Genomic DNA, 26,955 nt, shown 5'->3' on the forward strand with positions numbered 1-26,955 from the left:
TTAAGAAGAGTGCAGAGAAGTCGAAACAGATTCCTAAAAGCATTCAATAAATACTTAAAATGTCCAGCTTCTGCCACTACAAGTAGTCGTTTGAATGTAAACTTGACCAAACCTACTGAAAAATATAAATTAAAAAGAAACCGGGTCTAAACATAAACAATTTCACAGTCTTAATAATGTAACAGTATCCCCTTTATATGATTAATACTGTTAATAACATCCAGTTTAAAATAAATTCAAATGGAACATTAGGAACATGACGGGGTACTGTTCGGGCTGCAGGGGTACATCAAACAAACAAAAAATTGGAAACCGCTGCAGCAGATAAACCTGCCAGAATCTGACATCTGCATTTTGTGTTAACTAGCCCTGACAGCTGATGCTCCAGCTGTGCGCTGTGCCTGCTTTTTTCCCTTTTGCAGCTATTGGCTAACAAGTAATAATCTAAACTAAACAACTAATGATAACAGTAGCTCCCATCGAAAGTATAATTTTCCGATCTGTGATCCGTTTAATCTCAGCGGAGTTTATGGGACTGTAATTTTGTATTTCAGTAACGTTCCAACTGTTCTTTAGGTCATTTATTTTTGCCACATTTTCAAGCCGAACCTTAACTTCGTGACTTAACACCCACTCATACTGTGTGCCCCTCTTTTTCCATCCTCTTGTCTCTCTTTCCTTTTGTTTGCCTTCCCCTTCGTCATTAGATGGTGGTTCTGATGGACCCCATGGAGGACCCGGACGACATCCTGCGTGCCAACCGCTCCAGGGAGAAGACTTACATGTTTGACGTGGCGTTTGACTACTCAGCCAGTCAGGTCAGTCAAAAATAAAAGTTAAAATAAAACAAGAACTAAATGAAATCTAAACAAATGATGCACAGCATGCGCACTTGAACCCTTAAAGTTTTCTTCTTCTGGTGCAGGAGGAGGTGTACCGAGCTACAACCAAAGGGCTGATTGAGGGCCTCATATCCGGCTACAATGCCACCGTGTTTGCCTACGGACCCACAGGTTTGTGTGTGTGAGATGAGACAAAGATAACTAAGCTCCTTGTCTGAATAGAGGTGTGTCATCCCCCAATTACATGTTTTAGTTTTCTGGTGCATAATCTCTGGTCAGCCTCTCTCTGAGCAGCACACTCTGGGGAAAGGGTGAGACATCTTATTCGCATCTGTTTTGCTTTTTAATTGTAGTGCAGATCTGATTAGAAAATGAGTCATGCTTTAGCTCCCACGTTTCCAGTGAGTAGGGACAGATTGTCCAAGACTATTTGAGCACCATTTCTCCATCAAGTTGCCCATCTGTCTCACTGCCTTCTGTCTGTCCATCTGTCTCAGAGATTCACAGCTCTTTGTCTCCTCTCGTGGTGAAGTAAGCAGGGGTTTTAGCATGTGTGTGTTTATGTGTTTGTGCAACAGTGTGATCAGGCCAGCCAAGGACAAATTAAGATGGCACATCCCGAACGTTCAGTTTTTGTTTTGTTTTTTGCTGAAAACATCAGCGTCTGCAAACAGCACTGATGAGAGCGGAGAGAAAGATCTACAACAGTAAAGTTATGCACAGAAAATCAAAACAATGAGCTGAAAGACATTAAAATCCTCCAGAGAGCTGGGGGGAACTACAGAGTAGGGTTATCATTCTCTGTCCCTTTCAAATTATACAGTCATCCGTTGTTGTATTCCTCTTTCTTTTCAAGACAAACAGTTGGCTTTAAAAAAACAAGGAAAACAATGTCATGGACAGCTGATGACAATGTACACATAAACCCATAAATTTAACAACAATATAGGGTAAATTATGTGGAAATTAAACAGAAGTCAGCCACGTCTCTGGATAAATAATCTAACAAACTGTGGGTGTTTCATCCCCCTTTGTAACAGCACTCAGATCCTGCCTAGAAACAAAGTTAGTTAGTTATCTCCCTGAACAGATCCGATATAATTTGAGCATGACAGGCCATACATTTTTTTCCTTAAGTTTTCTTTTCTGTTTTCAGGTTGTGGGAAGACATACACCATGTTGGGGACAGACAAGGAGCCAGGCATCTACGTTCGAACGCTGAATGACCTGTTCCATGCCATAGAGGAGACCAGCGACGACATGCTGTACAGCGTCTCCATGTCCTATCTGGAGGTCAGGATTTCCTTTTTCTACAACTTGTCTCCACATTTATTCTCCTCACAAGCTCACACAAACATCTAGTCGATGCAACAGTGATGACACATCTCCTGATTACCCTGGAGTGGGGCTTGAAATGTTATTGCCATCAACTTGATTGCTTACTCAGAGTTCAAAGAGTTTCTTTTGATTTCTTCACATTTGAATTGTCTTTATCCATCTCTGTTTCTGTCAGCGTCACAATTAGAGGTTCTTCTCTCCACGTCATCCGTTCACACCGATAAGATCTGAGGTTGTTAGCTAATGCCAACTGCAGGCAGATCCTACTGGTGTCCTTTTACTTTTGCCTGGAGTTCGTTTCACATCTCTAATGAGCTGAGCTGGCATCCTTACCCACAGCCACAGACACAGATGAATAGAACACGTTACATCCACACTGGTATATGTGTGTTTTTATACGGCTCATGTTTCTTTTATATCTTGTCGTGATGCTTTGTTTATGTCTTATATAAAGCACTCTGAATTGCTTTTTGAATTGTTGTTGAAAGGTGCTGTACAAATACACTTTGCCTCCCCTTGCCTTGTTAAAAGGCTCACTGCTGCTATAAAAACCTTTCTGAAAATAAAAAGTGGTCGTCAGCCACAGAGTGTCACTGAACCATCATTAAACCATCAGCTGACCCTTATCGCTGGCCATTTAGCAGCTTTGGCATGTTGTATTGTCAGTGGAGGCAGTTAGTCACAGAGAGGTGTCTGAAAGGTTGTGCAGCAAAATGAAGCAGTCATTTCACACATTTATTGTGTTTTTTAATTACTTTTCTTTTCTTTTGTTTTATTGTGTCTTGTTTTTGTTTTTTTTGTCTTTCTTTCTTCTCCTACAGCCAAAAGATCACCGGCTAAAAGCGTCGGTGCCACTTGAATTATCGGATATTTTCTCAATTTATATTCCAAGTCGATATAAAAGTAGTCTGTTGTATGGTATTCTTTGAAGTACAAAGACATACTATTGACTGATGCCAAACACAAAATGTAGGTTCCTGCCTTTGTTTAGCTGGCTATAGGCTGTAGCGTTTACACTGTGTTTAAGTGCAGCCTTTCTCACAAAAGATATGAGGTGAAGTAAGGCAACGTGAGGCGATGCAAAGCGTTAAATCACTCAGGCTTTGTTAGCATTACATCTTTCATTTCAGCCTTTGGATAGAGTTGTTTTTTGGGCAAAGTGGCATGAATAGAGACTTATATCTGTCTCTTATCTGTTACTTCAACTTGCAAGCTTAGACAAGATTTACAAACTTTGTAAAAGGCCACAGTAAGTAACCAATTGCTTTTGTTGCACAGAAGCCTGCAGTACTTTTAGGTGTGGAGTGATCTGTGGTCCTGTTGGCTGAGTGACTATCTCTGCCTTTGTCTCTGGATGATGAACCACAGATAAGACGGCGGGCTGATGACGGCGGTTTATCTGTGTGCCTGCTGGCTGTGGTTCCAAACCTCATTACTGAGAGGCAGGTACAGCTCAGACTGTGTGTTTAATGACAAAGCCCTTAATAGCACTCCATACAATGGAGTTGGTTGATAGCAGTCACTGAGCCTGACTGCTGTAGGACTCACATTTGAAGAGGTCGTTTTTGGCTTTCCTTGACTTTGGTCAATTTGAAATGAGTATAGTCGTACAGAGACGTCTTGGTGTATATATTCATAGTTCTGAATGAAGTTGTCCTTTTGAAAGCCTTTTCAAGTTATCTTTTTACACTTTTCACCTCACACATAGCAGCTACTTTTTTTTTTAAATACAGGAAATATTATATCATGTGAACCTTGGAAATTGACTGCCTCATTCAGAGTCTTTTTTATGATTTTTAGTGAACAATTTGTCCATCATAGCTTTTCTCCTAAAAGTCGTGGAGATGGCAGCATGAATATGAAGACAAGATTTGTTCAAAAACGTTCAGCTTGTCAGGAGAGGAAAGGGGAGACAAAGAGAAAGGAAGAGCAAAGTATTGGGAGAGAAAGAAAAGAAAGGAATACAGAGAGAAAGAGGAAGATGACGAATATAACCTTGTATAAAAAGAGCATTAAACCTTCAGCTGAAAATGAAAATGGCACAATATAAGCACTTGTTGGGTACAGACATTGAAATTACATTTTGTGTCTTCAGTGCCAAACGCTATCATTATGTGCAATGATTGACAATGTTATTGAAGCGTAGCTCTTTAGTAGCACTTGGGGTGGGTGGAAGTGAAACATTTTCCTATTAAAATGCCAATCATGGAGTCTGGATGTTCTCTGACCTGTGTTGTACAAGTCTTGAGGATGAATCCTAACACAAGGCAGTTTGTGTGTGTGACGTGTGTGTTTGCTGTTTCCAGGGAGTAATCTGTTGCCACCGCTGCCTCGCCACAAAGAGGTTAAACGCCATTTTACAGCCTGACTGAGCGATGTGCACACATCTGCAACTTTTCTCTCTTTCACACGTGCACTCTCTACAGCACATGCACAGAAACACATACAACAAGTAAAAATACATATACACGCATGTAATGCATGCACACAGTGCTCCCTCCTCCTTCTCTTTTATGTTTATTCTGTTTTAGTTCCCAACTCTTCTCACAGTAACTAAAAAGGTTTCTCCTCCCATTGATTGGGAGGAGAAACCTTTTTACAGCGTCAAGGATGGCAATGTAAGTCTGTTGGTCATTCCACCACTTTTGTCCAGACTGAAATATCAACAACTATTGGTCGGGTTGATACACATACCCATGATGACCAGAAGATGAATTCTACTGACATTGATGATCCCCTGACTTTTCCTCTAGCGCTATTATGAGCTTGACATTTGTGGTGTTGACATTTGTGGTCTCGACAACTAGTGGATGGATAGTCATGAAATTTGGTACAGACATTCATGTTCTCTCAGGATGATGGTAAAAACTTTTGTGATCCCCTGACTTTTCATCTAGCACCACTATCAGGTCAAAATTTGGATTTGTCCAATTGTTTTGCCTGCAAAATGAATGACATTCCCATCAGCCTCAGCTGTAGTTTGTGTTTAGCGCTAATTATAAATGTTAGCATGTTAACATGCTATACTAAGATGGTGAACATGGTAAACATTAGACCTGCTAAACATCAGAATACTAGTATTGTCTTTTTGAGCATGTTAGCATGCTGACATTAGCATTTGAGTGGCTGTAGACTCTTAGTCTTGTTCAAACATCACCAGTACAGATGGAAAAAATAATAGAACAAATACCCAACTGTCAGTGTCAGTAAAAGCACCCCCCTTTCAGAGGTTGTGGCTGGGGTTCGCTTGACAAATAATAACGGTCTGTGCAGCGTCAACCTCCCGGTGATTTGTCATCCAGTGGTCACTTTCCAGGATGTCACTTCCTGCATTGAGCTTTTATGTGGGTTTAGGGGCTTTCGCTGCGCCATCAATGTCAGTACAGAGAAGTCACTTGAATTTTCTTCTAGTGAAAGAAGAGCACTGATGACAGCCTGCCACCCAACAAGCTGTGGTTTCTGAATGACAAGTTGCTTAAAATATAGCACTTGATGTTTATGTACCAGGTTTGGGTTTGTGTAGGAGGCCTGAGAGCCTGAATGGAGCCTTTTCAATGGACATAAACATCCTCCCAGGTGATTCATGTCTATTACTAGAAAAGGACATAACTTAAGGATGTCGAGCAGCAAAGTAAATGCAACAGTTTACCTGACTTCTACCTGACGTTTCCCTGAGACATTGTACATTTTTATTGCAGGTGCATTCAGCTGACGGTTTTATATTTCTATCTGTGTCTTTTTAGATCTACAATGAGATGATCCGTGACCTGCTGAACCCATCCTCGGGCTTCTTGGACCTGAGGGAAGACTCTAAAGGAGTGATTCAGGTTGCTGGCATCACGGAGGTGTCTACCATCAATGCACAAGAGGTTAGACAAGCTAGCTCACCTCACCGTGCATGACACAACATCTTATTTATTTCAATCAAAACATTGAGATTTCATCCAGCACAACTGCACACATACAGACCTCTTACCTTTGTGTTCACAGATCATGGAATTGCTGATGAGGGGCAACAAACAGCGCACCCAGGAGCCAACAGCCGCCAATCAGACGTCGTCTCGCTCCCACGCTGTGCTGCAGGTGGCCGTCAAGCAGCAGAGCCGGTGTCGAGACGTCCTGCAAGAGGTCCGCTTTGCACGCCTCTTCATGATCGACCTCGCCGGCTCTGAACGAGCAGCACAGGTGTGTGTATATATTCTCAGGAGGTGTTAAAATAGCTGGAATTATGTTTAATTGGTAGTTATACATATTTGGTGTTTGTGTATCTAGGTGTCTGCATTCACTTTTGTCAACTATTTTTCTGCCAAACTCAGGTTCAAGTTCAAAGACTTGGCTAATGTGCCCCATCATATACACTGCTTCTTTTAAGCCTGTATGGACACATTATACACACACATATATCCTCAAAATGACAAGGGGCTGCTTTGTGAGTGTGTCTGGACTTAACTGTAGTCTGCTCACTGGGGATTCTTGGCCGCGTATCTTTACAACAGTCCAGATGATTGAGGTTCCCATAAACCTCAAGAGACTTTAATAAAAGCCTCTTTATATCTGCCATTATGGCCCACTGTGCAGTTTATTAAAGTAATACACCAACCTTTTGGCAAATGGGATCACGTTGTAGTCAACACAATGCTTTCCAGATTCACAAAAGTAAAGTTAAAACTGTGATTGGCACTGGTGGAAAGTGCTTGTACTTTACTTGAGTATTTCGATTTCGTCCCACTTTATACTTGTACCACTTACACTCCACTATATTTATTTGACAGCAGATTTTCTGAAGTAAAGGATGTGAATGCTTCTTTCACCACTGGCGATTTGTCTTTTTGTCTGCACATTGACTCCGATCTTCATCCTTCCAAAGAATTTATTGACCCAAAGTGTTTGTATATTCCTTCAGCCAAGTGGATTGTAATCATCATGTCGTCACTTTCCCTTTCTCTCTCTGTTGAATATTGTCCCTGGTGTCACGCCGGGGTGGTCGATACTTGTGTGGAGAAGAGCAGGGCTGCATTATCAGACAGGAAGAAAAGACTATCTGTGAGCCGATTCATTTTCTGGGTTTTATTATTGCTTTGGCCGTCTCTCTTTTTAAGCAGTCAAGTGAGGTTGTTAAAAAGTATTTGTTCAGTTTGTTGTTAGCAGTTTTTCAAGTTGAGTCTGCTTTTGTCGGTCTGATGAATGGGTTGTCATTGTCACCCTTGTTAACACTGCCACGTCCTTGCACGCCATGAGAAAAACATGCAAACAGTCGAGTGAGAGAGGGCACTCATTTACCATGGAGATGTTTTGAAAGCCATACTATTGATGAACAGCACATGTGGCGGTCATTATTGAGCAGAGCAGAGAGTTGTTTGTCACTTGAGGCCACAGGGAACATTTTCTCTGCCTCTAAAGAAGAGGAGTGCGTGCGGTTAGTGAGTTGTTTTAGTATTGATGGACCAAAGGTAAAAGTAGGAGGTAATGCCATCTCCTGGGCAAGAGTGGAAACATGAAAACTACTCTGAAAGACACAGCCAAGAACCTACTTGTTCAGAGGTTGGGGTGCCCTGGTGGCCAAGGGGTTTAAAGCCCCTGAAAATTTAGTTTCAGTTCTTTTGCTCTGTAACATTAAATATTCATGACTGAATAGGAAACAATCAAAGTAAAAAAAAAAAAAGCATCCTCAGGTATTATTTATTAAGAGGTGTTATTCTCCATCTGCCTCTCGCCTCGTTTCTTATCAGTTGTGTACTGTTTACTCTGTAATAAAGGCATAAAATGTCCAAAAATACCTTTTCTCACTCGTATCTATCGATCTGTCTATCTGTCAGACTCAGAATAGGGGTCAGCGGTTGAAAGAGGGGGCCCACATCAACCGCTCACTCCTGGCTTTGGGCAACTGCATCAATGCCCTGAGTGACAAAAATGGCAACAAGTATGTCAACTATCGAGACAGCAAGTTGACTCGACTACTGAAGGTACAGCAATTTAAGAATTTATAGGGGACCAGCTCCAGCATATCGTAACTGTATTTTGTGATTCAGATATTAATTCATTTGATGTTGTTAATCGACAGGACTCGTTGGGCGGGAACAGCCGAACGGTCATGATAGCCCACATCAGCCCCGCCTCAATGGCTTTTGAGGAGTCTCGTAACACGCTGGCCTACGCCGACCGTGCCAAAAGCATTCGAACACGGGTGAGCTCAGAACACACATTTCATCTTTTAGCCTCTTATCTGCCTTTACTACAGTTGAAACAGAGATGAGTGGATATCATTACTTGAAATTATACTTCACTATAAAATAGGCTTTCTAGGCAATGACATTACATTTTGTTTTAAAATTGTAGCTTTTACTGCAGATATATCTGTAAGGAAGAGTAGATTAATGCTGTGCTGTAGTTCCTTCCAAGAATCAAATTAACGTTCTGTGTGACATTTGAGTCCAGTGTAAATATCTGTGTATTGTTTTCTTTGTCTTGTCTCATCACTGTGTGCTTCAGGTAAAGAAGAACCTCATAAATGTGTCATACCACATTGCTCAGTACACCAACATCATCTCAGACCTGCGCTGCGAGATCACACGGCTCAAGAAGAAGATTGCAGATCAGGCGAGCCGCCAGCTCAACTCTGACCGGGCTGACATCCGCCATGTCCAGGGTAAAGTCTTGTCCACACCGCCTCCTCCAGTACATGAAGAATATCTGCCAAATGAACCTGTTTTCTAATATTTGTATTCTACACTACACAGCGGAGGTCCAGGCCCACTCCAGCCATCAGAGTCGGGCGGAGATGGACCAGTTGAGGGAGCAGCTCCTGGATGCCTTCCGCCAACAAATGGAGATCAGGAGGAGCCTGATGGAGCTGGAAAACAGCAACATGGAGATCCAGATCGACACTTCCAAACACCTGCTAACCATTGCAGAGTCAGTGTTTAAGTGTTTAGCATTTCTATCTGTCTATAATCCCCTGTGTGACATTCAGGAATCCAGTTAGTCAACACTGACTTACAGTATGTGCACCTCATCTTCAAAATGTGTCTGAGAGTATTAATTATACCAGCTGTGTGCAAGGTGTATTGAAAAGCAAGTAACCGTAGCAACGGCTTTGTGCTACATTCAGTTAACTCTCACTGGTGAAACCTTACCGTGGCTTATTTGAACTGTGTGCATTCAAATGAAGCTTCAGAAACTGATGATTATGACTGAACTGTAGATTATAAAATCAGATGACATATAATGATTGCTGGCAGTTAAACATGTTTGTGTATTTTTTCTCTCCTAGCTGGGAGCAGGAGCGGAGTAGGCGCAGGAGGAAGTGGCGGGCTGAAAGGAGGAAGGAAAGTGTCAATAAGGACGAAAGCGAGAAGGACTCTGACTCCCCGGAGTCTCCTCCGGACAGCACGGAGACCCAGCAGGTGGCTATGGCCCGAGAAAACCTGGTTACCCTGATGGCTGAACAGAAAAAGATCTACAAACAGAAGGTAGGATTCTTGATCTACTTTTTAAAACTAAGGGGAAATGGGTCGTGTGCTTTTATTTGTTTCCGTAGAATATAAAAACAAAATACTTCTGATGCCTTGTAAATAAATGGAGGCTTGGCTGTGATTTTACATGACATTTTTGATAAATAGAAAAACAAAATGTGCACACATCTTAGACCGTTCTTTTCCCCTCTCGTCCTCAAGGCGTTGCTTGAGCGCAGATTTCTGGAGCTTCGGGATCGGGCCCGGCGCTTGGAGGAGCTGCTGCCTCGGCGGGTGAGCTCAGAGGAGCAGCGCGAGGTCCTGTGCCTCCTCTGCAAGGTCCACGAGCTGGAGATCGAGAACGCAGAGATGCAGTCCCACGCGCTGCTCAAGGACAACGTCATCCGGCAGAAGAACTTTGTGGTGCAGCGCTTCGAGCAGCACAGACACCTGTGTGACGAGATCATACAGCAGCAGAGACAGTTCATTGATGGTGAGTGTGTCAGCCTATCAGTCTATCTCTATTCCATATCTGCTGTGTAGGTCCTCTCCACAAGTCTGGTTTAGAACTGCAACGATTTTTGGATTTTGATAATCTTCAATCTTTCAAGCAACAATGCCAAACATTTGTTGGTTCCAGTTTCTCAAACGTGAGATATGTATGCTTGTGTGTTCCAGACCACAGTCTGCTGGTACCTCCACACCTCCAGGAGCTGTATGATATGTACATGAGGGAGCTGGATGAGAGGAAACTGGACAGAGCCATGGCCCTGGATAAGGTGACCATCAGAAACACCATCAAGGTAGCCCCTGCATGACAAATCAGTTTGACACACTAAATTATACAAAAATATTGGTGGCCTTGATGAATGATTATTTCTAATAAATGCTCTGCACTCATTTCCAGGAGGGCTCTCTACCCAAGATCACCCTGCCCGGTCAGGGTCGTGACAACATGCAGGACATGGACTCAGACCAGGAGAGTGTGCGCAACATGTGCTCTGATAACAGGCGAGGCCAAGCCAAAATTCGTAGACACACTTTGCCCCCCATTCTGCCTGAGCCTGAGCTGTAAGTTTGTTTGTTTCCAAATTAGAATTTATACAACAACTGCATTTAATGTCATAATAACAGCGAGCATTACTTGTTCTGTCTCTTTCCCCGTGTCAGGGACAACAGAGTTTTTAAGAACAGCCCTCATGCCAGGCAGATGAAAAACTCGGCTGTGATGACCCCGCCTCCGATCCACATTAACGGGAAGGGCAATAGAGAGGTGAGGACAATTCTAATAGGCAGTGTTTGCCATTGTTCAGTCCAGTTCAGTAGCTATCCCTGAGAGGTGCCTCGTGCTGTGAATTAATACAGTCGAGTCAGGTGTTGCTTCAAGCTCTATGGGTTCCTGTTTGAATTAAACTCACACAGATATTTCACTCTGGTAGAACATTTTCATTTTCAACCCACGCAGCTCCATAAAAGAAACTCCAACATAAGCTGTAATAAGTATTCACTCTCAGCTCTTGTGTTCATTGTTTTTACTCAGCTCTCCATGTTGAAATGTGCAGACCAGCAGAATTACATCTTTGTTGCAGGCTTGAAATAACATTACCTCCATCTAATCTTCTCTTTATGCAAATGTATCAGGTTTGTGACTCATAGACAAGATGATGTAAGAAGAGTCACGAGTGCTAGAATCCAAATGCCCTGTTGAAAGTAAAACATTTCATTTCGGAGAGGCACTGAATTGATTAAGATGATACTCAATCAGACCTTGACTGAAAGCAGTGAATGTCTGATCACAAAGTGGCACTCTGCATCTCCTGTTTGCAGCTGCAGCCGCTGGCTCCTGAGAGCTCTCTGAGCTACAGCCATCTCAGCCACAGTGTCAGCAGCCACCTGGACTCATCACCCGAGAGCAGCGAGGCCGGCGCTGATATCCCCCTTTCACGAACTGGTAAGATGTTCTAATAAGTGTGTTCACAGTGTGTGTTAGTGGAGGGACAGCTGGGGGTGAAATAATCGTTGGGCTGGTGTGTGTGAGCATATTCAACAGTACATTTTCTTATTTTTTTTAATCTGGGACAGTAGTAGGGTAGAGGAAACAAACAGTACACACTATTTTTTTCTGATGAGTCAAGTCGGTTTTATTTTTACAGATTTGCCGCAAAAGATTTTACAATCTATACAGATACAAGACCCTCTGTCCTTAGACCCTCAATTCGGATGATTGTGCTGTTTATAAAATGCCCAAAATAATAATAATGATAATAATAAAGTAAAATAACAAAGATCTCCCTGCGTCTCCACAGAGCGGCAGCAGATCCTAAAGGGGGTCCAAAACATTGTAGTAAAAGCAGCCCGTCGACGCTCCAAAGCCCTGGAGGTGGATGCCTTGCGGTTACCCCCTCCCCCCTCTCCCATGGACCCCAAGAAGCAAAAGAGCAGCCTCTCTTTGAGCGAGGCGCCCCCTAGAGGTTTGCCAATGCGGCGTGGCAGGCAGCCTAGCCCCGAGCTCAGACACGCCACATCGGACGATAACCTGTCCAGCAGCACAGGTGAGGGGCCCGGCCTGCAAGTGACCTGGACACGCCCACGTAACCGTCAGGTCGCCACCAAGAACCAAACGCCCCGCGAACTGGACTTTGAGGCTCGCCGCAAGAAGAGGCGCTCGCGCTCTTTCGAGGTCACTGGTCAAGCAGTAAGTACTTAATAAATTCTGCATGTTTAGTATTATTATTGTAACATTCCTGAGTATTCATTAAGTACTGCATCTTGTAAGCTTGTAAGTGTGTAAGTGATTTTCAGGCCACTAAGGGGAAGAAGTTGCAAATGGCAACTAGCCTTGATATACTTTATCAGCTTATCACACAACCCACAAAATAGTTATCACAGGACTAAGCAGCACCTTATTGGAGAAGTTTGGGTGTTATAATTTCTTCCTCCTCTCGCTTGCAGCTGCCTCAAACCAAGACAACTACAGCTCAGAGGTTCCGTCCTCTGGACAGCACATCAGACCCTCATCTCCACAATAACGTACAGCCCCAGGCTCCCATGCTCCGCCCCCAATACAGAGGGGTTCCACCTCTCGCCAAAGTCAGGGCACCTCACAACAGCCAGCAAACAGGTAAACCGCTGTCACTGCCAAATGTAGACTAAGTGGCATTCCTCTGTAACAATCTTTTTACTGAGCTTTGTGTTGGGATTTCTCCGTCTCTCTCTCCAGGCTCAAATCCAGAGTCCTCCGCAGCCCTCATGAATAACTTGAAGCGAGGGCCCCAGCTGCGGCAGCCCCAGCCCCTCCTCTACATCACCACCACAGGCACCGGGGGCCAGCGCACACGCAGACACTGAGCCGTTACCCACTATTATCCTCAACACCAGCACTAACACCTGAAGCTGCACCTGGAGGGGAACCGCCACCTCTGACTGAAGAGCTGAGAGCACCCAAATCCATTAAAGTGAACAGTTAACCCCCTCAGTGACTGACATTAGGCAAGATTGTGAGGCAGTATGACGGAGACTAACCAGACAGTAGCTGGATTCCTCCACACAGGTCTCCTCTGTGCTTTGTTGTGGACACTGAGCGATGGCGCTCTGAGACCTACAAGCCTACAGAGGCCAAAGAATGCTAGACATACAGTGCGTGTTCTGTTCTGTCAAGTGTTTCCACTTTAGCTTGTTGTCGTGCTGAATTATGTTATCGTCAAGTCAGGATGGTGTCAAGCTCACTGTGAACGCAACACTGTACTAATGTTTGTGCATTATGAGTATATACGGTTTGGTAATTATCAGTGCTTGTTATGAAGGCCAGCAACTGAAACATCAAGCTAATTGGGCTGTTTATGGGGCTCAACCTCACAGTAATGATGTAAATGAGAATCAAGGGAAAAGACTGGCTTTATTGTACAAATGACAACAAAGCTGAGAGGATATTACACTAATGGCAATGTAAAGACTGTAGGAAAAAATGGCCTACTGTCAAATTGTTTCAGCATCATTTTTTTGTAGTGCTGTTGTTTCAATTCCACACCATATTTGAGTAAAAAAAAAAACATCTTGATTGTTGTGCACTTCTGGATTCAAACTCAATGTTGTATTCTCACACGCCCCGGGTCTATGCCTTTTCTTACCCAAACTTCACTGTTAAATGTCATGTCTGTTTGTGTAGATGTATAGCAACACAGGTTGCTTTTCCAGATTAGTTGGCTGTATTTTTGATGAATTATTTAACTGTTGCCTTTTCTTTTATGTTGTTGTCGTTGACATTGTTTTCATAATTTCTACTTTCTATGCTTTATTTTGTACATTTTTTTTAATTTGTACCCAAATAAATTCAAAGGAGATAAGAGAAAAGTTTCTTATTTTCCGTTGCAACACAGTTCACTGGCTGCAATAAAAGGCAACCAAGATTTATTGCAGCCAGCGGATTGAGTGTTGCAGGAGTGAGAGACAAAGATACAGTTCATACGGTACAGCATTGCTGCATCATCCGTGCACATTAGAGAGAAGAGTCTTGCATCTGTAACCATGGGACGTAATGTGACAAACAACTGCATCAGGGTTCAAATCAACACATTAATGAGTGCATCAAGTACTTAACCCTGAAATTGTTTTTACAGTTATGTCATATTGAGTTAGTGTGAGACTCAGATTTGGATGTGTAATATCCTAAAACTCCACTAGATGGTGCACAGTGGCCATCTTTGTGCAGAAGATAATTGAACTATCCAGCATCCAAGCTACAGCACTCCATCTGATGGACCATGTCCTACTGACGACACGTATGTTTCTCCTGAAAGAGAAACTTGAGTAGTTAACTGTGTTTGATTTAGCATTTGTAATTAAATTTTGGGATCTTACTCATTTTGTACAGATTTCTATGGCTGATTGGAGGTTACATTTATTATTTTACATATTGTATAATAAGCAGTTTTCTGTGCCATTCAATTTCCTATAATTAGATTATACTCTAGGACTATTATGTAGGCACTAAAAGTCTGGTTGTGTGTGTTTGACCAGTCTACACAGCGGTTGAAGGGTGATTTGTTGGTTTTCACGACACAATTGTTGGCAAAACCATTATTTAAGTGACGAAAAACTGCTCTGTGAATATAAACCTTTCTGTAATACATACTGAAAGCTCAAATTCATTATTTAGTTGGCGTATGTCATATGTCAAAACTCACTGACATGATTGATGAATGCTCCAAGTAATGATCAATAATCAGTTATAATTATGTTAGTAACTACTGCCATATGTCAGTTAATTATTGCTCAGTGTATCCTAATATTACATTTAAAATGATTGTTTTGAGGCCCTTGAGTTTGGAGTCGTTAAGTCTGGCAAGGGCATCCACCCCTGCCCAAGAAATAATAATCACAGATGCATGTTTACATTTGAGGGGTAAAAGTCTATTTTTGTTCCAGATATAAGGAGGTTTTAGTTAGCAATCTTCAAGATAACCCAGTAAAACTGACTGATTCTTGCAGACTCTGTACCAATTGTTTAAATTATTTCTCAGCCTAAAACAAGTAAGTATATCCCTCTAAAAACGCTTTCTTTGTTTGCGGCCGACAGTATCTCCGAAAATGAGATAAAAAGACAAACAAACAAATGAATCAGTAGAAGATTATGTCCCATTGTATTTGGATGAGACTGAGTCGGAAATACCGCCTCCTCTGTTCTACTGACAGCGTTCTTGTCCAATGACAGCTCACGTGTTGCGTGATTGATGTGTCAATCGACCAGTGAGCACTGAGATTACGGCTCTCGAGCGGTAGTGCACGTAGAGCTGATTTGCAACCCGCCGAAGCAACAGCAGAGAAGGAGGAAAAATGTCGCTGGCTTCGACGCGGACCGTTCTAGGATCAGTGTCCTTTTAGGAAAAGTCAGACGGCAATTCGGTGAGTGGGACAGCCGTCACTAGTTGCATCCAAGGTTAGCGGTCAAATTTGGTCTGTCCCGTCCAGAACCGTGACTGTCCGCTACAGTTTTGCCCGTTTTGTGTAACGCTTCAGGCCTATTGTACAGAAACGGCCGCGCCTGGCAGCCATGATGTTAGTTAGTTACGATAAATGTAGCGGTGTTGATAAAATAAATTGTCGTTAGTTGGGTAAAAGTCAGTGTTTTTTTGTCACGTAGCTACAAGCCCAAATTTACCACTATGGTAATTAAATGTTTCTAAAATGGCAGGTGGTGAGAGGAAAGCCTGTGTTTGGTGTCATTTTGGAAAGTTATCAGTTTGCACATCAGAGATGCCAACTCTGAGCGCGAGACTCAAAGCTGTTTTTATCACGCGCTCCTGCACGCCACACGTATTCCTCGCCCTTTAAAAAAAAAAAAAAAAGTTGACATGAGTTTATTATTTTGCGATCACTTGGACAGACACTCCTACTGCTTCTTGTCCAATCACAGGCGCGTCCTCTCAGAGCAGCAGTTCATCTGTGACGGCCCGCAGACAGGCGACAGTAGCTTCTGTTGACACCAAAACTTTGACCTTTTAACTTGCTAGCTGAGGTTTTTGTAATATGTAATGTTAGCACATGCTAATCAGGCTTTACTGCCCTTTGCTTTGTTACGAAGCTGTGCATCTGGATGGGTTTTGCGCTGTGATGCCGGAATCACATTCCTCTGGCCTCTCTTTCATTCAAAATATTAACATCAAAATATACTTAAAGTACCAAAAATAAAAGTAGTCATATGCAGAATGGCCCATTTCCTTATTTCCTATAGTAACAAACTGATCTCAAATATATATGTATTTTATTGTTACTAGAATATACTTACCATGTCCAACAATTTACAATAACCATGTTGGTCTGTTAATCCTAATATCATTCTTCCATGACTTTATTATCAAATTCGTAGGAAATTAACTGAAATACTTTTACCTCATAGTTTGTTTTTAAGTGTCTGAAATTATTAAAATTGTATTAAATATGAAAATGTGGACAGATGTCGGTTATGTAGGACATGTGTAACAAATGTCATCTCTCTGGAGAGATTAGTAGCACTGACATCGGCTGTTGCTATGAATCTGCTCATGTTTGTCCCATTTACAGCCAGATGCCTGTGTACTGTCAATAAAGTGAATTCCCACCATATGAACACGAATTTCACCTTAACTACCCAAAGACATAATTTAGGTTATAATACATAATAAACATATAATACATTTTTATTCCCCTAAATCTCCCAAACCAAAACCAGGAATTATATTTCAGTTTCCCTAACAATTATTCAAATGTTTAGAAAGTCAATTACAAAGCTAAAAAAAAAACATTGGTACTAACCATGTTTTTTCTTTTTGTGTCTTTCAGAATGAAACTTCTGCTGCGGTGTTGCCATGAGTGATTATAAGCTTCATGAAACTGTACAAAGAAAGTGAAATATTCTAGCAGTTTCAATGTGGGAGATTTTACCTTGACTGTAGAGAGAGTCAGCTTACGTCCCCCTTTTGTCGGGTCAGCTTTAACCGTTTAAGAACAGAGGAGTGTACTGTAACACTACATGGGCCTCTAAGGTAACCTGATCTGATAATTAAAGCCTCTTGAACCTCGTCCCTCAGATAGAAAGGTAAAGTTTCAGTGAAGACATGGACCCATCTACCAGCATGGTGGGTCTGGATGCCCAGGGGAACATGGTTTTCACAGTGGTAAAACCAGTTATGGGCATCTTTCAGGTGTCTTCAGAGCAAACGGGTAGTGTTGCACAAGGGGGCATGGGGCTGCAGGGTTTATCCGAAAACACATTGATCCTCCCTCAAGCGCAAGGCCAGGCTCCGCTAGACCAGAACCAGGTGGAAATGCACACCATGCAGCCTCATATTCAGCCCCAGATGCAGGTTTCTGCCCCAGTCCAGACTGAGGATGTGCCCCAGAATCAGGACCCGCCACCAAACTCAAGCACCAATTCAGAGTCAGCTACCCAGATGCCTTTTGCAGAGGTGTCGTCACTCTTGGATCCCAACATGAAAGGATCTAAGGCTCGTAAGTGGCCAGTTTGAAGTTATATCAAACTGCGTAAGCTTTGGGGTTGGGTTACATTTTGGTTTTGGTTCCAAGTTGGTAAAATATGAGACTTGAACCTTCTCTTTTTTTATATAACCGAAGAGCAACGTACAAAACATTCAGATAGTCATTTAGCTCAAAAGCAAATGTATAATCTTGAGTTCTTGAATTTCAAGTTATTTCAAACTTCCATCTTTTAAAATTAAATAGTTAAGTTAAATATGATATAATATAATAAATATGATAAGGGACTGATATTCAAGTATTGAAGTTTGATATTCAGATTTGATATGATGAAGTGCAGTCTGTGCTGATTCACCTCTTCATGTTCTTGTGCTCATTTCAGGGAAGTATCTCATCTCGTATGATGAAATTAAACGGCGCCTGCAGGCCCCAGAGAAGATGTCCCTGCGCTCCTTAGCAGCCTACACTCGGGTCAGCAGAGGCCCGGCCAGCAAGAAAACTCTACTGGAGTCCCTCAATATACTCGGCCTCACGCCAAGCACAACTACCTCTGTATCCTCCTCTTTCTCCAAACTCACTGAAGGTGACATAGACGTGTGTTAGTGTGGAGGAATGTTTACATTTGATAAGAGACTAAGAGACTAAACAGTGTTTTAATCTGTGCATGTGCATAGGCGACACCGGAGCTTTGTGTGACGATATGAAGGACTTTGCCCATGACTACATCGACTACAGCAACATGGCTAAACAGCTCATCCCCGAGATGAATACAGTTCAACACTGGTCCAAAATTATTGAAACCAAGTACGTACTGTATGTCCTTGTTATAACATGGCATTCAAGCCTGTTTTTCATGATAAACTCAGTAACAACACTCTCTTTTTCTCCCAGGAACCACCTTGAGGATATGAGAAAATGTTTCAAGGACCCGGTCAATAGCGGTGCGTTTGACAACGTCACTCATGGCTTGGGTCTGGGAATGTTGGATGTTGCACTGGACATGGTCGTTATGGTAATTGAACAGCAGATTCGGATCCTGTCTGGCGCAGCAGCATCAGACCCAGCTGACTCTGGTCCTCCAATGCGGCGCATTCGCAGGCGCCACCGCAAAACCCCCTCGACTGACAACGAGAAATCTCTCAAGGTGCCTGGAGGGGTCAATGAGCAAGGGAAGGTCATTTCAAAAGGCAAGGCGCGAGGCAGAGCCAGGAAGAAGATAAGGCAGGAAACTGGAGCTGCTGTTCCTGTGGAAACTAATGCAGAGCAGTGCAAGCCAGATGACGTGGAGAATAATGTCCTTACCCTGGTTTCTGTTGGATATGAGACTGTTTCAAGTGGTCTCAATGCAACCGGAACTGTTTGATTACCAATTACCAATTATAGTCCCATTCAAAGGGATACTCAGCGTCAGGACAGTCTCTGCACAAGTTGAGTTGGGCTGAGCTGCTGTGAAGGAGATCGCAGTCGTGGAGAGCTCAGCACCAACGTATAATGTCACATGTTAAAGACCAAGTTAAAGGAATAGTTCGACATTTTGGGAAATGCACTTATTAGCTTTCTTGCTACGAGTTAGTTGAGAAGATTAAAACCACTCTCGGGTCTGTATGGTAACTATGTTGCTGAAGCCAGCTGCCGGTTAGCTTAGCATAAGGACTGGAAACGGGGGGAAACACCTATGCTGGCTTTGTCCAAAGGTAACAAAGTCCACCTACCAGCAACACTAAAGCTCACCAATTAACAACATGTTAATGAGCTTCAGAGGTTCTGGTAGGCGGATTTTGTTCCCTTTTGGACAGAGCCAGGCTAGCTGTTTCCAGTGTTAATGCTAAGCTAAGCTAACCGACTACTGCTACATATTTACTGTACAGAAATGAGAGTGGTATCGTTCTTCTCGTCCAACTCTTGGCAAGAAAGCAATTAAGCAAGTTCCCCAAATGTATTCCTTTGAGTGAATCCTCCATTTCTTTAGTAGCAGGTTTTGTATGTATGTAGTCCAACCATATATTATTTTTTTATGCTATCAGTGAACAGACAAAAATCCCCACCAATGTATGTATAAAAATAAATGTTGCTGAGAAAACCTGTTCATGCAAAGGCACAGCCCGTAATGTGGAACAGAGAAAATCAGAGGTCTGAATTATATATTTTTTGCTGGTGGTACAATGTTTCCTGTTTTCATGTTGTATTTATTGTTTAGATTTCCAGTTGAACATCTATCGTTCTGTACTAGATTGTCTGTTTGTACTGGAACCTCAAGAGTTGAGTTAAGTATAAAGATATAATTTTCATAACTTCTTTGATTCTGTTATTGTCTTGTGATAGATGTGCAAGCTGTGCCTAAATTCGTTGATCATTGTTTTAGAAAAGGAAGTCGGGGGTAGATCATTTAAAATGGTTAAATTAAATCAGACTCTGTTCAACATTTAGCATTTTGGGGAAAAATGCCGTCTAATAATACACGCGATGCCAGATGCTCACCTGTCTGTGTTGTTGTTTTGGCTCAGATTTTCTAGAAGGTGAAAGGCATTGTGGGAGATTTTGGCGCTGTAAGAACACACTCAGCAGAGTCAGCCAAGTGCTAATACCTTAACTGCACACACACACGTACACACACACAGGGAGCAGCTTTAGTGAGGATTTGCTGTGTATTAACCCTGAGAGGGGACAGAGAGCCAGCTGGAGTACAAGGAAGACGGACGTGTTCAAAACATAGACAGCAAGTTTATTTTGCACAAAACAAACAGTGCAAGATGGGCAGGGAGTGCAGCAGTGGGGTTCAAGTGAGATGCAGTTTTGGTTTCCTCAAAGCAACAGCTAATGACTCCAAAGACTGGCACTAAAAGAAAGAAATCTGGCAAGAGAAAAGGCAAAGGAAAAAAGTGTTGTGCATTTTGCATGAAGATGTCAACCTGAGAGAGTTTCACCACCAGCTGCCCAGAGACGGTCGGACGGAGCAGTATGGGACACCACAATGTGCCACTCATGTATACGTACTCACGTTCCCACAGGGACAAACGCAGATCCAGTCGACTGCAGCCCTACACACCAAACGGTGAGTGGAACCGAGTCAGGACTGATGTTTTACAGTGTAAATGATCTGACATGAATGTGGTTGTGATACTGTTACTCATTCAGAGAACCTGCACACTTTGTTTCAGTGACGCTCATGCTTCACGTTCACACATGGGACGTGCCGGTGCGACCAGACTTGAATACTGTTGGCCACTGAGCAGCTTAATTAGACAAGTTAAGGGTTAACTGTCTTGTTGGAAAGCACCTCAGCAGTAGTTTTTGATGGGGGAGGGGGGGATACTATTAATTCACTCTCAAAGGTTCAAACTTGTGATATCATTTGCGCTTTAAAGGTTTTGTTGAACTTCCTCAAATGCAAATGAGACTTTTAGATTTGTTAATGTATTTCATTTCTGTACAATATGAAAATCAATTAGCAGACTCTTGAAACTTTCTTGATGAGTTCACAATTCAAGCAAGTTTCAGGAGTATTTTCATATCACAGGAAGTGACTGGAAACCAATTCCTGCCCGGAACAGTAGAAAGAAATACACCGAAATGTGTCAAACACAGCAGCACAGTATGCAGACTCTTACATGCTTTGTAGTAAATTGGCTAAAACATTCAAAATCACTGGTATATAATATGCCTCCACATGCTAGTGTCTTCAGTTAATGGTGAAGTAAGAGCTGGGAATACAGTGACCACCTCTAAGTTAACTGAAGGACCTCTCAAAAGAATTGGGCTGGCGACTGGAGGGTTTTATATTTGCACAGATCAGCTGGGAAAATCTGATGAGAAAGTGCTATTTACTAATGAAGTGTCCTTGATTAAAGCACTTGCCATTAGGCTGGTCGGGTCAGCAGCTCACAGGCAGCTGTCTATAGTATGGAGCCCTCCATTACCTCCAGACTGGTGCTGCAACTCAGCTTCATACATGTTTTAATTCATTTCCACAAGAGTTGGAAATTCACTAAATGGAATGAGTGCCAGAGTGAAACATAGTAGAATTATACTTGGATTACTACACTTGACAGTTACCCTATTGGTATGGCCCCATCCTGAGTTTACGGATGGCAGTATTGGGCAGTTAGTCTATTACTTTGGTCCAGACTGAAATAACTCCACAACTGGACTGCCATAAGAGTTTGTACAGAAATTTGTGGACCCCAAGAGGACCCCAAGACGTTGGTGACTTTTCTTCCACCGCCACCAGCAAGTTGATGTTTGTAGTTTTGAGTGAAATGTCTCAACAACTATTGGATGGATTGCCATGAAGTTTGATACAGATACACAGATACAGATTCACGTCCCCCTCGGGATGAACTGATCCCTCAACGTGTCATCCAGAGCTTTTCATCATTAGGTCAAAAATGTGTTCAATACTTTCGTTTATGACCAACTACCTGCAAACACAACACTCTCAGCAACCTCTGCTGTACTTTGTTAAGTGCTAATTAGCAAATGTTAGCATGCTAACACACTAAAAACTAAGGTGGTGACAATTATAAACATTGTACCTGCTGAACATCAGCGTGTTAGCATTGTGACCATGTTAGCTTTTAGCCTCACAGAACCGCTGGCGTAGCTGTAGATTTTAGTCATTGGGTTTAAACCTGAGAGAGCAGAGGCTGACATCTCATTGTTTTGCAAGTAGGATGTGTGGGAATAAAGTGCATCTTTATACACTTAGATTAATTACAGGGTTCTTTACACCTATTCTTATATCCTACACTCTCATATAGCATCCATACCTGCTGGCCTTTTATTTGTGCCCCATTTCATGACTCTTAATATGTCTCCATCTCCCCACAGACAACCTGAACAATGCATTAGGGGCTATCAGAGTCCTCGGTTTGGAACTGATTGAGGACGAACTTAAACCACATCTGAACATAGTGCTGATCAACATTAAAGAGAGGAGTGAGTTCATTTTACAGTCTTTTACACTGATACTGTATCTCATTTCTAATTGTATTATATATCTTAGGCTACGCTCTCCCTCAGGTGTCAGCTATAACACTATCTGCTCGACAGCGTTAAATATATCACAATGTGTCACAGGTTTCATGGTATAATGAGGAGTTTCAGGGTTATTTTTTGTGTCATAGTATGTCTTTCATTTGATGTGATTTGAATAGCAAAACAGTTCTGCTGCCACGTGCAATTTACATATTTATGTGTTTCCATAGAATATCTTAAGACATCATGCCTCCCACTCCTATATCATAACAGCTCCTCATTTTGAATGATAAAACCTGTAGCGAAGCTCCACCGGCGAGGGATGGGGAGCCGGGGGTTGAGAGGATGAGAAAGGGATCAGGTGTATGACAGTTGTAAGTCCCCGGTAGACGTTAAGCTGTATTTGTGTCTCCTAGCAAGAGAGCAGCAGGGAGATAGAGAGGCAGAGGAGGTAAAGGAGGGTCAGAGTAAGGCTGAAACAGACTGCTCAATAATTAAAGGAACAAATCATGTCGATTGAAAAACTACACCTGCTACAACTTTATGCAACATGCAACTTCATCTTTAAAGCCAGATTTTTTTGGTTTAGGCTTAAGTGATTATAATATGTTATGTTTGTTGTGTATTTGTATGGGTGTTTTGTTTACATGTGTAATCCCACCTGTGTGCAGACAAGGGCGCTCCTGAGCAGGTAGTGATCAGTGGGATCCTGCCCATTCTGGCCCTGTCTCTGAGGAGAAGAGGGCCTCTCGCTCTGCTGACCGCTAAACTAGTGGCTGAACTCGCCAGGGAATGTAAGTTATTTACATGTTGGTCTATCATGTGTTTCTTATTCATTATGAGAATTTTATTCTCCGTTATCTGCCCTTAAATCCTGCTGGATCTTCTTTTTTATCAGTGTAGTTTTACATTCATTCATTGATTTTTTCCTGCCAGCTGTGGTTCGTAAAGGTTTTGGCGACTCAGGTTTGGTTACCGCTCTGCTGTCTGTGCTGACCAGTAAAAACCAAGAACTGCTCCTTCACGCTGCAAGAGCCATCTCACGCATGTCTTATGACAGCCGTAAGTAGAGTAAACCAATAAAAATTGCCTCCTGACGTTGTAGCTTGTGTCGTAGTGCATTTATTTATGAAACTATTCCCTACAAGATGTGAAGCATTGTTTGACATCAAGTCAAATGTTTTAAGTGCAAGAGAGAATTTTTCAGAGAAGATGGATCCTTTTTGGCAAATAAGAGTAAAGAAAACTCTCAAGAAGGCAAAGTTTTCTCACACAGGTACGTCGTGGATATGAAAGGCAGAGCTCTTGGTAAAAAACACAAAACAACAGGTAGAGAAAACAAGTAAACCATCTTTTTACAATAGGAACCAACATGGTTTATGTGTTTGATTTAGGGGAAAATAGTCAAGTCACTGCTGTGAGACAGAGGCTGCTTGTCATTTGTTTTCTTGCTGTTCAGGTTCAGTGAGGTTTATAAAAAGAAATGCTAATAATACCAGTAAATGTGACAGTATAGATGTGCTACACACTGTAAACAACTGTTTTCTGTGCCTCTCTCTATGTTGCTCTGTCGCCTTCAGCTAAGCTGCAGGAACTGTTACTACGTCGAGGTGCAGTGCCTCGTCTTGTTGCCATCCTGCTCCGTTTTCCTGATCAGGAGGCCCTGGAGGAGGTGTGCCTTCAGGCCCTCTGTAACCTCAGCGGCATGGGAGTGGCAGAGGAGGCTGGAATGGTCTGGGAAAGAGGTGCATCTGTGAGGCCGGGGGAGTCAGTTTTCCACGGCGTCTCTCCTCACACCTGTGGGTTTGCCTCCTCTGTGACTCTGGTGTGTGTGTCTCAGTGGGCACCAGATCAGTACTCGGTCAACATCGAGGTTTTCCAGCGCTGCTCCTCCTCTTTCTGGAACCTTCACGGGAACAAACGGACTGCTCGTTGGTTCCCGTTCTCCGGCTTGGGGAACTGTTCAAATCTGTACAAGGTGATCAAGTTCTCTACAAGGAACATGCCCCGAACCAAAAGCCTGAAGACTCGCGTGTTCCACACTTTCCTCTGACAGCTGAAATACTGCGAACATGGAGGCCTAACCTAACTGTCATACAAAACTCTGAGTGGATTACTACAACCCCTCTAATTACACCACCAATTATTGGTACACACCAAAACATCAAGGTAATGTTAAACCTGGACATGCACACATGCTTCCAAATGTCTCTCATCTTCTCTAGTTCACTTTTATCTTACATTTTTATTGTTGGCTCAGTTTGTGAGCTAGAAAAGGACTGTTTTGTTCCAGAAACTTTTATAACTGCCTTCTTAAGGCAAAATGCAGTCAGTTGCAGCTCATTTCGGTGATTCAGCTATTACGGGGTCCTATGCCACACAGTATTGTCTGTTCTTTGTGGTGTAATTGAATCAGGGATAAAGAAAATGCTATAAATCAATGACAATTATGTATCTAAACCTTAAAAAATGATGATTTGTTCACAAGTGCTTGAAATAATTGATTGCATTATTGATAAAGTTCTTTTCTACAAGTCCATCAGTTTCATTCAGTTTTACCCGACATGTTTGATTACTTGGATATCTTTGACGCCCACTTTCAACAATAAAATACGTTGACTTTTAATGTGTGACATACTATGACATAAGCGATAACATTGTTTATGCTCTGTTCATTTATACACACAAATTATTGATTTGAGGGTACAAATGACTATTTATTCACAGGCTAATGGCCCTAGTCTCACACTCACAAAATGTAGTAGTAAATTTAGTCCCACAGCCGCCATGTGTTGTCATAAGCATTATTCCTCGACAAAAACATCCGCTAACAAAAATGCAAATATTTCCTTAACTGTTTTTTACACACTGTGACTTTTATGTGGTCTGGAACAGCCACGTGCAGCCTTGCTGAACCAACTTCATTACTTTAGTTTAACACTAGATGGCATGCACGTGCTTTGTAGAAACCTTTGTAGTTTTTTTCTACAGTTCAATATAAAAGAAATAGAGCAGCCGTTTTTGACTTTGTACACGTGCCGACACACATGGACTGAATCTAATAACTACAAGCTGCCTGACTGCACATCTCAGTGGATTTTCTCAGATATTTACATAGATTTAATTGGTTTACTTTCCCTTGCTGATATGAAAGCGGTTTGTGATAGTGCCTAAGTTAAATTGAGTGCTTGCCCTTTGACTGAGTATCCGTTAAATACAAATGCCAATACAAAGATAGACACAAGTGTATCCCCTTCTCAGTCTTCCTCCCATCTCTCTTCTTCTAATTACCTCTCTTATTGGTTCCATTCAGCTCCGGGCGTCCAAACGCAGGGCCATGTCCTCTAATCAATCCTAACTTTATTACTCTGGGAGCCACTTAAATATTTGATGTGATAGAGATGAGGCTTCGGAATTATTTACAGGTAGACAAGAGGCGCTCACACCTCTGGTGGAAAATTGTTCACTTGTTAAAGTGGACAAAAACATATTTACATAAGAACGTAACATTTGTCTGAGATGGCGATAAACTCCAGGGATGATGAAAAGACATTTACTCAGGTGAGTTTTTTTCCCGTGTGTCAGAACCCAGAAACAGTAACCAGAGGTGAGAAGCTCAAACTTGTTAAAGGAGAGCTGAAAGGTCAGTCAGCGAGGATCTTATCTCCTGTCAGCAGCAGCGCCTTCACTTCTCGGGCATTCTCTGTTTTTAGAGGGTTTTGGACAGTAACGATGTGCACATGCTTGAATTATACAAACACGTGAAAAAAGAAGCATTACAGTGAATATTAAGAGATGTAAATGTTTGGTTTAGTTGTTAAACAATACTGCACATTCGATACTTAAGATAAGAACGCGGAGTTGACAGTGTTTATATTGGTTCAGCCCCAGTTTGTGCCTCTCATGTATTGCCATTACATTTACAGCGCTAAGAGTATTTACTCTTCAATCTTGAAAAATCTTTGAAAAAAAGAAAGGTTATTTCCAGAATCCTCAAAGACCAAAACATATTCCATCTGTTAAATGATAAAAAAAAAGATTTATAACCCGTTTTCCAAGTTGCGTCTCTGAATCCAAACAAAGATGGTTCATTCACTGTTTTGCTAGTGTTCATTGAATAGGTGTAATCATCACACACATATATGGGCTAACAGCCGGAAATACAGTCACAGTTAGAGAAATTGGTTAAAAATCTGTTTTATTGTGCAAAAGACAGAATATTATTCATCCACAGGAGCTAGCTAGCTGTTGAGCTAGCTGAAGAGTGGCTGATGTGGCATGAAAAAAATAAAATGTGTCTCTTTTCGTTTGTTTATATATTTTACACAATTACCTCATTATTGTCTCGTAATGTCTCTTATTTATTCGATATGGAAGAC

General features: G+C 42.1%; 3 protein-coding genes across 3 annotated transcripts in view; all 3 read left to right on the plus strand.

Moving 5' to 3' along the window:
- Nucleotides 1–12,979, plus strand: part of kif19 (kinesin family member 19) — a 31,450-nt gene extending 18,471 nt beyond the window's left edge. The window contains exons 3-20 of the mRNA XM_070926756.1: nucleotides 708–818; nucleotides 926–1,013; nucleotides 1,999–2,135; nucleotides 5,924–6,049; nucleotides 6,171–6,365; nucleotides 7,997–8,143; nucleotides 8,242–8,364; nucleotides 8,670–8,826; nucleotides 8,918–9,092; nucleotides 9,451–9,649; nucleotides 9,854–10,124; nucleotides 10,310–10,434; nucleotides 10,539–10,702; nucleotides 10,802–10,904; nucleotides 11,459–11,582; nucleotides 11,938–12,326; nucleotides 12,584–12,752; nucleotides 12,852–12,979. Of these exons, the coding sequence (XP_070782857.1) occupies nucleotides 708–818; nucleotides 926–1,013; nucleotides 1,999–2,135; nucleotides 5,924–6,049; nucleotides 6,171–6,365; nucleotides 7,997–8,143; nucleotides 8,242–8,364; nucleotides 8,670–8,826; nucleotides 8,918–9,092; nucleotides 9,451–9,649; nucleotides 9,854–10,124; nucleotides 10,310–10,434; nucleotides 10,539–10,702; nucleotides 10,802–10,904; nucleotides 11,459–11,582; nucleotides 11,938–12,326; nucleotides 12,584–12,752; nucleotides 12,852–12,979 (2,931 nt within the window). The remainder of the gene's footprint in view (nucleotides 1–707; nucleotides 819–925; nucleotides 1,014–1,998; nucleotides 2,136–5,923; nucleotides 6,050–6,170; nucleotides 6,366–7,996; nucleotides 8,144–8,241; nucleotides 8,365–8,669; nucleotides 8,827–8,917; nucleotides 9,093–9,450; nucleotides 9,650–9,853; nucleotides 10,125–10,309; nucleotides 10,435–10,538; nucleotides 10,703–10,801; nucleotides 10,905–11,458; nucleotides 11,583–11,937; nucleotides 12,327–12,583; nucleotides 12,753–12,851) is intronic.
- Nucleotides 12,980–17,223: 4,244 nt separating this feature from the next.
- Nucleotides 17,224–19,744, plus strand: LOC139303597 (uncharacterized). Its single transcript, XM_070927445.1, has 4 exons — nucleotides 17,224–17,617; nucleotides 17,985–18,185; nucleotides 18,277–18,406; nucleotides 18,494–19,744. Exons 1-4 carry the CDS (start codon nucleotides 17,224–17,226, stop codon nucleotides 18,963–18,965), a joined length of 1,197 nt encoding a protein of 398 aa, XP_070783546.1. The 3' UTR covers nucleotides 18,966–19,744.
- Nucleotides 19,745–20,584: 840 nt separating this feature from the next.
- Nucleotides 20,585–24,629, plus strand: LOC139302880 (rap1 GTPase-GDP dissociation stimulator 1-A). The gene is made up of 5 exons (XM_070926510.1): nucleotides 20,585–20,654; nucleotides 22,430–22,537; nucleotides 23,248–23,370; nucleotides 23,513–23,638; nucleotides 24,157–24,629. Exons 1-5 carry the CDS (start codon nucleotides 20,585–20,587, stop codon nucleotides 24,627–24,629), a joined length of 900 nt encoding a protein of 299 aa, XP_070782611.1.
- Nucleotides 24,630–26,955: the final 2,326 nt, after the last annotated feature.

Source organism: Enoplosus armatus, chromosome 20 (genome assembly GCF_043641665.1).
Source record: "Enoplosus armatus isolate fEnoArm2 chromosome 20, fEnoArm2.hap1, whole genome shotgun sequence".
NCBI lineage: Eukaryota > Metazoa > Chordata > Actinopteri > Centrarchiformes > Enoplosidae > Enoplosus > Enoplosus armatus.

What these genes read in the sequence shown, in the direction of transcription:
- LOC139303597 (XM_070927445.1), top strand. Translation starts at nt 17,224, where the DNA reads ATGGACCCATCTACCAGCATGGTGGGTCTGGATGCCCAGGGGAACATG. An exon ending in CATGAAAGGATCTAAGGCTC is followed by an intron (nt 17,618 to 17,984) that starts GTAAGTGGCCAG and finishes TGCTCATTTCAG; the next exon opens with GGAAGTATCTCATCTCGTAT. An exon ending in TTTCTCCAAACTCACTGAAG is followed by an intron (nt 18,186 to 18,276) that starts GTGACATAGACG and finishes GCATGTGCATAG; the next exon opens with GCGACACCGGAGCTTTGTGT.
- LOC139302880 (XM_070926510.1), top strand. Translation starts at nt 20,585, where the DNA reads ATGTATACGTACTCACGTTCCCACAGGGACAAACGCAGATCCAGTCGA. An exon ending in GATCAACATTAAAGAGAGGA is followed by an intron (nt 22,538 to 23,247) that starts GTGAGTTCATTT and finishes ACCTGTGTGCAG; the next exon opens with ACAAGGGCGCTCCTGAGCAG. An exon ending in GGCTGAACTCGCCAGGGAAT is followed by an intron (nt 23,371 to 23,512) that starts GTAAGTTATTTA and finishes TTTTCCTGCCAG; the next exon opens with CTGTGGTTCGTAAAGGTTTT.